This window comes from Rousettus aegyptiacus, unplaced genomic scaffold (assembly GCF_014176215.1).
Source record: "Rousettus aegyptiacus isolate mRouAeg1 unplaced genomic scaffold, mRouAeg1.p scaffold_m13_p_3, whole genome shotgun sequence".
Classification (NCBI taxonomy): Eukaryota; Metazoa; Chordata; class Mammalia; order Chiroptera; family Pteropodidae; genus Rousettus; species Rousettus aegyptiacus.
This window is the reverse complement of record NW_023416306.1, coordinates 96,301,852-96,316,896: the sequence shown is the minus strand read 5'-3', so window position 1 is coordinate 96,316,896 and position 15,045 is coordinate 96,301,852. Positions and strand designations below refer to the sequence as shown.

The following is a 15,045-nucleotide window of genomic DNA, read 5'->3' as shown; positions in this document are numbered from 1 at the left end:
TAACATTATGAAGTTTATAATTAGAAACAAATTTTTAAAGGTTCTCACAGATTATTAACAATAATGATAAAAGACATATCGCTATTCTTATTCATATTTTCTGATAGCTGGTAATATATTTACTGCTTTTCAAGTATTTTATAATTTCTAGTACAGGTATAGATAATAAAAATGGACATATATGGATGATAAAAATTATTTTTCTTTTAAATCATATTTCCAGTCTGAGATCAGAGCAGTATAGAATCCATAAGGGCAGGAAACCTGTAATTCTCCAATGTAGCTCCTAGCCCTTCAAAAACTTGGTTTCCGAGGTTTTGGCTTTCTTTTTAAAAATTTTGGTACCCTTCACTGACTGCCATGTGTAATATATAATTACAGAACAAAAGCTATGTGGTAGTGATATAGTGCCAAATAATATCACTGATGTCATTTTAACATGAAATGATTATTCAAGAAACGTTCTGGGTACCGTAGAATTGAACATAACTGTACTGAACATACTGAAGCACTAGATGTAACCAGACAGGAATTCCCAAATATGAGTGCACGAAATATTTCCAACTCATAACCATGACTGTCCTTTAATATCAAGTCCACACTAATTTTTTTTCTTTTCTAAATTTTTGGTTTTAAAATATCATATGTTTTATGAAAGAACAGTATTTTTTGTTTTTGTAAGTTCCTTGAGTTTGGTAAAATAATGGTCCCAATTTGAAGTTATTCCCTAAAACTTTCCTTGGAATTTCACTAAAAAATGAAATAAAAATATGTGGAAACCCCTTGTCTAAGTAACATTAAGATTCCCTAAAACTTTCCTTGGAATTTCACTAAAAAATGAAATAAAAATATGTGGAAACCCCTTGTCTAAGTAACATTACAGAGGAAGGTGATGGTCATGTGATCTACAAGTCAGTCTTGAACAGAAAACAATCAACAAAAAACCCATATTGTTAAAATAGAGTAAGATACTTGCTGTCAAATTTTCGGCCATCATATTGGAAAGCACTGAAAGAATCTGAATGACTATCTGAGCTGATAAGATCACTGCTCCCTGCACTTGCGGGAGATGTCCATTCTGAAGGTACACCTGGGTCATCAATAGGGCGCATCTGGTTCTGCTTGTTTAGAATATCAGGGAGGTCTTTGGGGATTTCGAGGCTGCCTGGACTACTTCCTCTTCTTGTCATAGTCTAAATTCAAGAGAGATTTATCATGAAAAAAAGTTTTTAAATTGTCATTAAATATGTGAAAACTTGAATTTCCAAGACAATTATCACAATAAATGTTGAGATTTAGGGTCTGAAATAGGAGGGGAAAAATACACCAACCAACCAATCTATATAGTTGTATGGAACGAGAGCCTGAACTACTGTTGGTCTGCCTGAAGCAAAGACCCAAATATCAGATGGTGCTAGGAATGAGACTCTTAAGCCCCAAAAGGATCTATGAAGTAAACATACATTAAGACATAGATAGAACAAAATATTCAAATGGAAAAAAGCGCAGCAATCAAAATGGAGTAGAGGAAGGAAAGAATGACGGCAAAGATGTCATTCTATAATGATTATATATAATGATTCTGTAATTTTTTCCCACTCAAGAAAAAACACTGAACTAAAAAAAACAAAGGAAATGTAAAAGATCCACAGACTTTTACTAAAGACAAGCTGAAATCCAAATGGAATATGACCATTCAAAAAAAGCAGTTCAGCATTTGTTTTTCTTTAACAATTAAGCATTATTAGGGTTAAAATTGCTTAGATTTTAATTTGCCATAATTCTAAAACTCAAAGATAACTTTAAAATCTATTCCAAAGTTATCTGGAATGATTAAGCAATCAATATTTATGCTATCAAAATTACAGGAGTTTGGCCAGAAAACCTCCGTTTTCCTGCTGAGGACTGGCAGCAGACATCAAGGCAACCCATGAACAAGGTGAAAAACAGAGGGAGAGGCTAGAAGGTAGTGGTTTACACCTCAGTAGCTGAGCCAACAGGTATTCCATTCACTTTGGTCAAAACCATAAGCATGCCTGTTTTATGTATTTTTGAATAAAAATACTACAAAATATAATTTAAAATTTTTAATTTAAAAAAGAGTTAAATTTGAAGGGAAGGTTGTTTTGAATATTATATAGATATACAAGTATGCATTTTTTGGTTTTTCTACTCTCCTCTCTAAAATCAAATAAATAAAATAATACTTACTGAGGCATTACCACTTCGAAGTCGTTCTGCTATAAACTCATCCATCAGATCAGGAACATTAGCATTGCTGCTGCCAATATCACTATTAAGAGGAGGCAGTTTTTGGCTCATGTCCTCTTTATTGACTAAAAATAAATAAATAACTATATATAGTAAGGAAAGACTTAACTGCATCTTCTAAATTTGAAACAAAAATAACCCAAAATAAATTACCTATGCCATATCAATTATTTGCCAAACATGCATTTATGAATAATTTCTCTCCTTTTAGATTTAAGAATTAGTAAATTGATATTTACTTTATTTAACTAAGCAGATGTTAGTCAATCTTCAGTATAACCTTTAATAGCAAGAAAGCTTATAGATAAGCACTAGTTGGAGTTAGGTTAATATTGCCTATAAAGAAACTGGTATATTTATTTTTCTCCCTACCTCTATACTATCACTTAGTCTTAATAATTTATAATTCCTTTTTCCTGAAAGAATATTTGCAAGAAATCTATTCCTTGAATCTAGGCAAATCTCAGTGAGACATAAATGCATTTAAGTTATTCATAAATAAAAAGTCAATGATTTTGACATTTGTTCCTATTCACTACAAAATCTAATTTTATTGTTTTAATAAAGAGATTTTCACAAAGGTTTTTCTGTAAAAAGGAAAAGACCAAAATAGTTATCTTGATTTTTTTAATGACTACATTATGATTTACATTACCAAGAAAGCGTTAAATTTCAGAAATTAATTTCTAGAAAATAAGATGATTTCACTATTATGCTGTTAAAAAGTTGATTTCTCTGCAATTAAAGAAAAATCAGCACTGTTTATATTCCTAATGAACTACAAAGCATTTCAGGTTAAGAAAATACAATGATCAGGAGCTTAATGTGAAATACCATTATCTTTATATTACTGGCCAGGCTTTGCTAAGCTGTCAAATACTGCCCTCAAGTGGCATTAATTGCTCAATGCAAGTTGCATTCATTATACAGCGTTCTGTTAATCATGCTAACAAAACCATGTTAAACAAATAAAATCAAAACCTACCTTACTGCTGAAAGTTAATTTTCATATCTGTAAAGTTATTTTAAATTTGAATCAAGATAAAACAGTTACCATAATCTTGCTTTCTGTAATCTGTCCATAGAGGTTCCATATTTAAATCATGATTGGCTATCATGAAACCTTTATGCACATCTAAAATCTCAGAAAAAAGAAAGTAATGATAAGTGTTTCAAGGATATAACTTGCACTCTATACAAATGAATTTTGTTTGGAAATCACTTAAATGAAAAGAAACTAAATCCACTTTGCGATTTAAGAAATAATTTCCTCTTCAGTAATAATTAAAAATGTTGGTGCTGGGAGTAGGACCTTGATTTCCATAATGTTATATGATGTCAAGTAATGTTCTACCAAGAAAAAAGATAAAACCAAATAAATCAGCAGTAAAAATAAATGAACTCAATTATATAGCTGGTGCCCTCAATCTATAGGGAGGTGGGGGTGAAAGTATTCCAACTCCTCAGTAAACTTAATTTCAAGGCTTGTAGTACATACTCAAAAAATATATATATTTGATTTAGATAGTCTTTGAAAGGTCATTAAAATTTTCCTATATCTTCCTCTTTCTCATCCTGTTCAGCAGCAAAGAGGTTTAACTAAATGCCTTATAAGGGAAATTAGTAATTTAAATAAACATTTTATGCTGGGAAAAATATAGCTGGGAAAAGGCGCATGCATAACCAAACAGAGAGAAAGCAGTGACCATCCCAAAGCTTTTTGATTGCTTATAGCTTGCTTCAGTTGCATAAAGCCAAACTGGTGCTGTCTTTCTCCTTTTGCGCTCTGCACACTGTAAGTGCTCACCTGCAGCTTTCCTTCCAAAATAGCCCATTACATGACTGTACAGATCCCTCAGTGGAGCCTCTGGTGGCATTCTGTTCTGCCTCTGTGGGGAAACATTTGCCTTCGGCTTTGAAAGAGCATGTACAACAGTTTTATAAACGCCACCCAGGGAGCCTTGCGGTAGTCCTGTCTCATGACTTGATGACCTAAGAGTACTACGACTACTTAACTGGCTACTTGCAATTCCTTCCTTTTGTACTATGGTGGGAATCTCTGTAGATTCCTTAATTGTTTTACTACTTACGGACATAGTAGTTGTATCGAGAGGCCTGTACACACCAGGTTTTACTAGCTCTGTAACACTATTTGAGCTGGTATGGGGGTTGCTGGTGCTGCTATTGCTACTACTAAAGCCACTGAGTTTCCGCAGTCTCATCTTCCATGGAGCCTCTTTGTTTTCCAGAGGATTATAAAATTGAACTGATTCAGTAGATGGTCTAAAAGTAACATGGACACTATTTCGTTTTTTAGTAGCAATTTTCATGATTTTGGCTCTATGAGTTACTGTTTCAGACAAGCTCCTTTTGGTTGGAGAAAGCTTGCTAGTGTTTGTAATATGAGGCATTCTACGATTAATGGGTGCTTTTAGTGTGGTTTTCTTGGTATGCATAACATGTGGGACAGTTTTTCTTTCGTTAATTTGCACACCCTTAACCTTTTCAACTAGTGTTACATCTACACAGGCATCTAATTCTGTGGCTGCTTGTCTATACAGAAATTTCCTCTTTTCTTTATCACAAGGACTACCTGAACTAGGTTCTGATGACGGTTTATCATTGTTTAGTTGCTTAGATTTTTCAGAAGTTTTTGTTCTCATAAGACCATCTAATTGGTTAGGCACAGTATCACTCAAGAAGACAGATGAGTTTGGTTCTTTTTGAAACTGTATGTTTTCAGGATTCCCAACAAAAGAGAGGATATTTTCTGATTTACTTTCTTGGTCTATGTAGTCTAATTTATCTATAGAAGACCTTTCATCCCTATTTACTGTCATAATCACTTCCTGAGAAGCTGCATCTTTACCTAACTCATTTTTACTGTGATTTTCCTGGTTTTCCTTAAAATATTCTTTTAGGGAAGAAAGAAGATCATCATCTCCTTCAAGGTCAATGTACTGGATTTGTTCAAAGGCTGAATCTGCAAGTTCTACTGGATCTATTAAGTGACAAAGATGGTCATATATGCTATCACCAACTTCCAGAGAAGACTCTCTACTATGAATATCAGTGATGTGGCTTTCAGTGGATCTAGTTATTGAAGAAGCCTCTGTGGAACTCTGCAAGCTTGGTGCATGACGGGATGAACTGTCAATGACAGGAACTGCACCTTTGGCTCGTTCAACAGTGAATGGTTCCAAGATGTCAGAAGTGCTGCTACTTCGAGGCAGTGGCTGCTCCTCATTCAAAGCACCAAAAACTTCATTTCCGGTGTCTTCACTTTGTGAGAAATGTCTGACTCTAGTTGGGCGGGGAAGTATTTGAGCATCATCAATATCTGTAAGAAAGAAAAATTATGTGGAGTAGAACTATATGAATATGAAAAGTATTAATTTCAACCATACTCTAAGCATATGCTTAAAAATAAAAAACAGATATTTTTGTAAGCTCAATGAAAGAAAATCTATTAAAAATACAAAATCTGTTTTTAAATAATGATAGGCACAAGCCAATACAGCATGTAGTGTCAATGAATTAGAAACTACCAGAATACATTTTAAAATGTTAACATGCACAGAAAGACAGTGAGGTGATGAAACACTTGGAAGTGCAGTTAAAGATAGAGCTGTGCCAATAAATCGAGCAATTCAAACTTGCTATTCAATTTTTCCTACTTATTTAAGTTCTAAGCAGAAAAAGTAGACCTTAACACAGAAAGCTGATCTAAATATTCCATTGTAGAATCTTAGAGGGTCTCATAAATTCTGATTTCCTTCCTTACCAGACAAGAAGAATCATCTTACAAATGGAAATCTGTTTGATCACATCTTACAAATGGAAATCTCCACCCTCTTCCTAAAGTTCTCTTTGTCAGGAAACTATCTGTTCTATGAAGTGTTTTACTTTATTTTATTATAGCATTAACATCTATTCATCCCTAAAAAATAAAATCAATATTGTTAAAAAGTTAATTGTATTTTTTCACCTCTGACCCAAAAACCATTTTAAATACTAGGAAGAAACCATCTCTGCCTGTCATTGGCCCTTTCCATTAAACCATCAAGCCTTAAAAACTGTACCTTTATCTTCTTACATCTCTTTGGGAAAACTATGGATTTTTAGAATACAGGTGGATATTACAGATCATCTCATTTAGCTCTGTGGAAATTGAGGCCCGAAGAGGTGAGCCACTTTCTCAAATTTATAATCATAAAGTCTGAGAAGGTGGCTTAGTGTTCATATTGTTTTTCTTGCCTAAAGTGCTAAATACATGGTAAATCCTCAAAAATATTTATGAAGTTGAAAATTACAAGATGAAATACTATTTAACTGTACAGATATATACAAAATAGAAATTTTAGAAGTAAAATACAGTGTCTATGTATCAAGACCTTCTCATTATCTAGAAATAAATAAAAAAAACTTTTTTGGAAGCCAGCACAATGTAACAAAAAAAGATGAAGTCAAAAATTTAGATATTGCTACTAAGATCTGTAATGCAAAAGTTACAAGTAACAGAACTATAACTGAATAATCAAAATGAAAAGATTTAGATGCAGAGTAAGCCAGTGTCTTTTCCAAGACCACGAAGTAATTTGTTGATGTTGTTAGGTCTATAACTTAAGTTTTTTTAGGCTAGACTCTGAGATCAGTTTTCTCATTTATAAAATGAGAAAGTAATTCATAATATTCTAAGGATTCATGCTACAAATGAAAGGAGGCTAGTCCTTCTGCTATTTCACTCATATCACCCCCTTTGACATTCAAAAGGAACCACTTTATACTAAATTTGGATCAAGAGAGATTTGTATTATGCCAAGATTCCACTATATTCCTGAAGAAACACCTTTAGCCAACCAACACAGCTCAAATACATAGTATCTCCTAACACTGAAACAATTAATTTCTTTTAACATTAGGCCAAGGGGTATATAATACTTAAAAAAATGAAGCTGTCTTCTTCATACATTCCACTTAGAAATTCTTCTAAATGAGAAGCAAAACATTTCCTTAGAATCTTCACATTTATGTATTTATACTTATTATTTATTACTGCAGAAGATAACATGCATATTTGTGCATCTAAATATAAGTATTTTGGTTTATTATATTTCTCATAATTGATTCAAATAACTTCTGCCTAGAGAACAGAGATTAGTTTCTTTCCACAAAATATTCTAATAGGACTCAGCAAAGTTTATGACAAATACTATATAACTTTTATATAAAGAATTCTTTAAAATTTTATGGTTGAAATTTTATCAGCTCCAAATTCAAAATCAAAATCTTAAAATCTTCTTAAAATCTAATATTATGAGACTAGCAAATACATGAACTTCAGAAAACTAGATTAACTTTAATTTTTAGTTTACTGATATTTCATAATTTTTCCATTCTAAAGAAGGCAGTAGAGATTACTGGGAAGTTCTGTTTATAGGACTTTCTTCCCAAACCCAATTCTCACCTTGAATATTAGAAAATTTAACCATTATTTCAGCCAAAGTATTTTTTTTCCTAAACTTCTGTTATCACATATGAGTATCCAAAACTTTTATGTAAGTTTAAGAGGGAGACAGCTTTAAAAAGAATAATCCAATATTTTTCTACCAATAACATACTGTTAGAAAATTTAAACAAAAACCTTTTTGAATGTTTAAAGTTTTAAATATAGTTCTTACATGAGCATACGACAATACTAACTGCATAAAATCAAAGAATAATGGTGACAGGAAACCAATGTCAGCACTTGAATTATGCATAACTGACTCTACCAGGTCTTAAATATAACAGGACTTTGTTAAGGACTAAATGACAGCTAAACCACATATAGTCTTTTCTACATGCTAGGCATTTCCAAGCATCTTAAATATAGTCATTTAATCCTCACAACAACTCTGTGAAGTGTAATTATCCTCTTTTATAGATGAAAAAACTTTTTAAGTGATTTACACAACTAGAAAGTAGAGAGCTGGGATATTGATTAAGGCAAAAATTAGACCATATTCTTACTCTCTTGAATAATAATGTTATATACTTGTGAAACAAATTTTTAAATTGGTAAAAACTGTATTATTGAGAAAATTTATTTCTATAAAAAATCTTAGAAATAATAACAGTCAAAAACAAATGTTTGTAAATTATACAGAAGAAATCAATGGACAAACTTTGTACTGGATAGCTGAAAATAATAGTGGCATCAGGTTTAAACAATAATGGCCTTCATGATAATTTAACTATGTTGCTTACATTTTACCTTCAATAATAGCAGTCTCTAAATTAAATTGGTTTAATCTAAAGTGTTAGTAAACACTGAATGAGCAAACCAAGAAAAAAGTTAACTAAAAAAAAACTTTTGAACATTGAGAAAATGCTTCCTATAGATCCAACAAAGTACAGAGATGTCAAATTTTATCTTTGGATTGCCTTAATCTGTTTAGCATTAAAGTGTTGGGAATTATTTCTAGATTAAAAACTAGTTTTTTCTGAATAGTCTGTTTCAAGGAAAACTTTGCTATTTCAAAAGAAAAATTGTAAATTAAAAGTGTAATATTAGCAATTAATGTATAAAAAAAATTCTTTCCACTAGAATTTGTTTTGTATTAACATATTATCACCACTGCTTAAAATAGCTCTTATAACATAATAGGGGCTCAATAAACAGTGTTAGAAGAAAAGCATGTCTTTTGCATTAAACATGAACAGTTGCTAATTAGTAAAATGTCAAGTTAGGTCCTCGGGGGAATAAACTCAAGTTACAATATTATCAATTACTAGAAAATTTTAGTAATTTCTAAAACGAGGTACAATCAAGTGCCAAAATCTCTTTCATCAAAATGAAATTCTATTCTCCATTCCAAATATCGGTAATAAAATTTTTAGAGCTCCTGAATTCATAAAATCATTTATATTAATATACAGAGAAATTGATGCCATTTTGAAGCTCAGGTTTTTTTCTGAAATTACCTAAAGGAAAAGACAATGTCTTTTATGTAATTATTTTTTTTGGCCTATCCTATTTGGGCAAAAATGGCAATGTTATCTTCAAAGTAAGCAAGGATTACAGAGCATCTATGTTTCCAATTAAATAACTAATATAGGCTAGTAAAATTAATCTTTTTAAGATTAGATGCTCAATTTATAGGTAACTCAAAGCAGTATCTACATAATCAAAATCATGTGAAAAGAGTGAAAAGCAACAAACCAAGCTCAATTAATTTTAATTAGACCACTAAAATTTAAACTACTAAACTATCTTCTACTCTTATCCAATATTATTTCCCTAACTCTTAAATTCTGGAAATAGACAAATGACCAATGTATTTTTTACGACACGAAAATTGTAGTTTTATCTGTTTATGAACATTCATAACATACATAAACATGACTACAAAACTGTAATTATTGTATCATAAAAGATAGCTGGTCATTTGTCTACCTCCAAATTTTTTTTGAGATATACTTTTTAAAAAACGAACACAAAATTATTTCAGCAAAAAAAACCACACACAACTTAGAATTATGCTAGAACCAGTAGAATACAGATAAAAAAGTTATAAAAGATTACTATCACATATTGATAAGATGAAATTCCTTGATTGTGTAAAGGGCCTACTTTTTGATTAGAGATGGAAAATTCTCTTGATCAGGCAGAATTAAGGAACAGGATGGAGCGTGAAAGACACCATCTTCTTTCTCCTGATACTCAGAAAATAGATGAAGCTATTTTGCTCTACAGAGCTCAATTCAAATAATGAAGCAGTTTGTCACATTAATTCAAATAATGAAGTAGTTAGTCACATTAGCAGTCTATGCAATCTGGGTTATACAAACAAAAGTCTTAACAGCAACAAGTATGGCAAACACATTAGCAGTTTTAAAACTAATTGGAAGAAACTGGGTCTGTGAACTTAATTTCAGGATGAGAAACCCATAGTACTCGACTAGAAAAGAATTAGTTGCGAAAGTATAAAGTCAATTGCCCACCATGCTTTGTTCTTTTACATCCCTTTTTTCATTAAAGTATTATTTTTGACAGTAAAAGCTAATTTGCTTAAACAATTAATTATTGAGATTTCTGGTTTCTCTCAAATCCGGTTTCTCTCTTTTAGGACTGCTAGACTGGGCTACCAAATGTGTAGATGTACAATCTAGTGCCAGAGAAAGGCAGGGAGAGTGTGCTTGCATAGATACCAGTATTAACTTGTAGAGCTTTAAAAAATGTTAGCTGCTTGTGCAAGCCTCAGTCTATTCTATCAAAACCTCAAGCATGAGCTTGGAAAAAAATACTTTTAATATGAGATGAGTCTTATATTAAGAATTAATGTCATTGATACAGTGTGTCAATGCCTTTGAACTAGTCCTCAGAACTTAAGAAAACTCTTGAAGGATATTCAGCTATTCAACTAATTTAGTCTGTATAAAGTTATACTATATAGCATCACACTCACAACAATTAGGTAGAATGGACATCTAACCAAGACTATTTGGAGAAAAAGAAAAGAAAAGAAAAGGCTGGATAAAAATAGAGCATTTTGAAAACTGCAGTCCATTTTTAAAAATCTTAGTATGTTTTTTTAAAAGGGGGAAATTAAAAACAAGTCTGCTTTTACCCCCATAAGGATTCAAGAGGACCAGGTAAATATTTTTCTGGAAAATTCTACTTCTAACCAAAATCTAGAGTGATTAGTTTATTATTATTATTTTTTACTTTTTGTGTGTGTGTGTTAAGTTATTACAGAAATCTCAACTCCTGATCTTAGATGATACACCCAGGAAATATTTTATTATGATTTCAATTAAGCCTGCTCAAGTGAGGGAAAGATAAAATACTGTGCAAAACATTTTTCCCTTAAGTAATTCATTTTCCTTATTCTCTCTGTACATTAAACTATTCTAAAGTAAAATTTACTCAAACCTCAGAAGAAAACATAAGCCAAAAATTGAATAGTTGAGGATCTATGGTGCTTTTTAAAAAAAAACTTAGCACTAGTTTAAAAAATATGTTCATATAACTTCTTTCTCCTCTCCCTCTAGAGTAAACTCTAGGCCTTCAATTTGCCTTCAAGAACCACAGGGGCAATTTTTTAAAAAATCCAGTAATTCAGATTTCTACTGTGTAAGCCTATATAAGAATAATCCTCTCCAATTTTTATAAAGCTAATATTTAAATTATGAGGTTAGTTTAATGTTTTCTCTGAAATTTTTGTGCTATAGGATGTGAGTATGTGTACCTGGAAAAGTTCTCCATGCTTAAATAAGTTTGAGAAATAGTGAATTAAACACTTTTTTAGCAAAACTTCTGAGGGCCATTAATTTGTTGATGTACACTATGAATCTTTAACTCCTTATATATCTACTAACATCTCTTAGAAAATATTCTCAATTTATAGATCAGCTTTGAAAGCGCTGAATTCACTCATAAGTCATTTCTCAGGAAACGAGGTTTTTGCTGCTACTTTTTATGTTTCTTGTCTTTTTAAAGTCCTAAAAGAAAAATGATTTTTACCCCAAATAACAATCTAATTATGGTTTTATACTAGATATGTACATATGCACAAAAAAACACTGGAGGCAATTTTATCAATAAACATTGGTTTGAAGGATTATAATTTCTTATACTTTTCCATAAAATCCATATTTCCTAAAATTAACATTATTTTGATAACCAGAAATGTTTGTTTTAATTTAGTGACTGCAGTCTCATTACTATCTAAATCTTTAAATCTATCATAGAAGGCATTTTATTCCAAATGGGGGAAATGAAAACAACAACAAATAAAGTTGTCATTTAGAAAATTCCTTTTAAACATTCTTCATAAAACACCTCCCCAATCAAGTCGTAAAAAGGTAATCTTTCAGAATTATGTATTTAAAGCAAAGCAAGAATTCTAAAATAGGAATTTATCCTGGGTAAGAAACTACTTTAGAGCACTTTAAAGGGTACGACCTCACCTTTATTTTAGTTTATTAATAATATTATAGCACTTAACAGGCATATCTGCCAAAATACTGTTTAAGTTGCAGACAATACATTTTGTAAAGCTCTCAAGATTCTGAGAAAAATAAATCTTTCTGACATTTTTATTTCATCCTTTTAAGAATTGGTGGTCAAACCTCATTTTAATTTTTCTAAACATGCCATAAATGGCTTGCACTAAATATTTTAAGTATATTCTTTAAAAAAGCTTGAAGCAAAAAATATATATAGAGAAGTTTACAACAAATTCAGTTTCTTTGACCTATATCTAATTTAGTTGTAAGAGTAGAAACATTGTTTTATTTTCCAATTTAGGCAACTAAATTATAATTTGATGTGAGCAACCAAAATCAGTGCTACCAATACAGGAAGGTACAGTGCTTCAATGGAGCACCAAAGAGATAAAATATCCTAATTCTTTATTTGTAGCTAAGCATCAAATGTAATAAAAATGTTTTCTTACATATACTAAAATTCATACTATTCCATTTATTTATTTTCTAATCTTACTTTTTGCACTGATGGCTTAAATTATTATTCAGGTAGCCTAATTTTAGTCGTGTTAAACGTATTCATTCATCATCAGATACTTATTGGCCATCCAGGTTTAGATTTGAGGTCAAATCTTCTTTTTTATTATTGTCATCAATAAACTACTAAATCGACTACCAATCTTCATAAATCCATTAGAAATTCATTATTTCTAATTAACTGTATTTTAGGTTCAGAAATAATATTGAACACCTCTCAAAAGTATCATAAAGAATATGCTGAAATAACTTTCTCAAGGTATTCTGAACTAGAAAACACAAACATATCACATCTGATAATTGAATATTTTATTTTCTCATTTTAAGAAAAGCTAATACTAAGTTTTTTCATTTACAGTATTTCTAAAGAATACCAAACACAAGCGTGTCCGTGTATCTATATATAGTTATACCCTACTTCGTTTGGGAGAAATCTCTGATCTTAATGGGTTTGGGGACAGTGGAAAGACTTCACCTGAAAAATCATTATTCATAAAAATGTGCCTTTCCTCACATAAGTCTACACTCGATTGGGAACTGAAAGGAAGATGGGTCACTAAAAACAAAACAAAATGAAACAAAAAAACGGCAGTCTCACCAAAAGTGGCAATGTCCGGGCAACATGCCTGAGAGAGATTAAGAAAGTACCCAAGAATGTACAAGTAACTTTCTTTGAGCTAGCACATTTTGAATAGTAACTGTATTCAACATGAGTCTGCTTCTGTCTAAAACACAAGACATTATATGATTTTATTTTATTTTACTTTTTTAAAGAAAAATACTAACCTATGGTGAGAAAAATTAAAAGTGGTTGTGTGTTATGTGTGCTTGCGAGTGGGAGAAATTCTCTAGGAAATTTTTTGGGTAATGGAAACTATTTTATTTGGGGTAATGGTTAAAAGAGGTGTGTACAATTCTCAAAACTCATGGAACTGAATCCAGGATCTATATGTTTTATTATATGTTAATTAAATCTTATTGAAGAAAAGACCATCCCAGTCCTGGGGAATCAATAACCTGAGGCAGGATTGGAAAGCTGAATAGGTTGTGAGGCTCCATAGAAATTAAGACTTCACAGAATGTTATTGTTTTTTTTTAATTTGGTTTAAAAATGAGTTCTTAGAATTCTATATACTATCATAATCTAATATAAACACAAGGATTTATTCCAAAGTAACTCTTAGATTATATACTTTTCTTGATGACTGACTCCCCTTGCTTAGTTCCATTGCTATAGATGATAGAGAATGCATTATTCAAGATTTACTACATTGCTAGTCAAAACAATGGCTCTATCTTTCAAGTCATCTTTTGTGAGACATCTATAATGACATATGTATACTACTTCTTTTTTTTAATCACTTGAGAAGAAAAATGTCAAACATAAAAGAATTGGCCATTTACAACCAAAAATACTGGACATTGGCACAGCACTACACTTAGCACTTCCAGAATGAACTGCGAGGATAGCATTAGAGTTCAAATAACTCAAAATGTTGATTTCTCAACCACTTTCTCAATTTCCCACACCTCCCCCAAAGAAATTAACTTTGAAGAGTTTATTTGATTAAGCAAAAAATTGAAAGCAGAGGATTAAAAAGTGAAAAAGGTGGTGCAGAAATTAGCAGAGGTGGCACTACCTGAAAGCTCATCAGAAAGGGGAGTGAGAACAATATCAGGCAAGAAGGGTTTGGAAGTATGGATCAGAACAGGAGCACTTTTAGCACTGCGTATATAGGCCGATGGCAGAGCACATTCACCAATGGATCGGCTTCTCATGGCTTTAAAAAAAGGAAAAGAAAGAAGTGGGGAAGGAAAAAAGAAGAGTGACTATAATGAAAGGCTTGTGTCACAGAAAAAGCAGCAACAGAGAAAACTAAAAGATACAAAGGAAGGAAATTTTAAATTAAAACATTTCAGCACGGCAAATACTGGCAAACTGTAAGAAAAGAAATCAGAGAACACATATGACATTTCAAATGTAATTTTTTTGGTGTAAAGCAGGAAAATGCTTATTATTAGCAGTTATAGTGGTATAGCATTAAAAAACAGCAGACACTTTAAATAGCCTTATGTTCTCAAAACCAGGAATTGAAAAGTTCATTGAAGGGTGACATCGAAAAGAACTCATTATTATTAGTTCAAAGAAATTTTTCGTACCATATTTGGGCATTTCTCTGAGCCATTCTGAGCCACTCTTCTTAATGAAGCTGAATTCCAAGAACAAATCATTCCTACTTTCATATTCTTCCCTATTAAAGTTTC

General features: G+C 31.5%; 1 protein-coding gene across 23 annotated transcripts in view; it reads right to left on the bottom strand.

Moving 5' to 3' along the window:
• The window catches only part of RALGAPA1 (Ral GTPase activating protein catalytic subunit alpha 1), a 207,855-nt gene that overhangs the window by 117,186 nt on the left and 75,624 nt on the right, over positions 1 to 15,045 (bottom strand). For 9 of the 23 annotated variants that reach the window (XM_016152096.2, XM_016152091.2, XM_016152092.2 and 6 more), the window contains exons 17-20: positions 14,421 to 14,561; positions 4,079 to 5,611; positions 2,212 to 2,336; positions 977 to 1,193 (exon numbers count right to left, since the gene is read on the bottom strand). In XM_016152096.2, coding sequence (XP_016007582.2) covers positions 977 to 1,193; positions 2,212 to 2,336; positions 4,079 to 5,611; positions 14,421 to 14,561 — 2,016 coding nt within the window. The remainder of the gene's footprint in view (positions 1 to 976; positions 1,194 to 2,211; positions 2,337 to 4,078; positions 5,612 to 14,420; positions 14,562 to 15,045) is intronic. The other 14 variants (XM_036218044.1, XM_016152109.2, XM_016152103.2 and 11 more) reach the window with 3 other exon arrangements.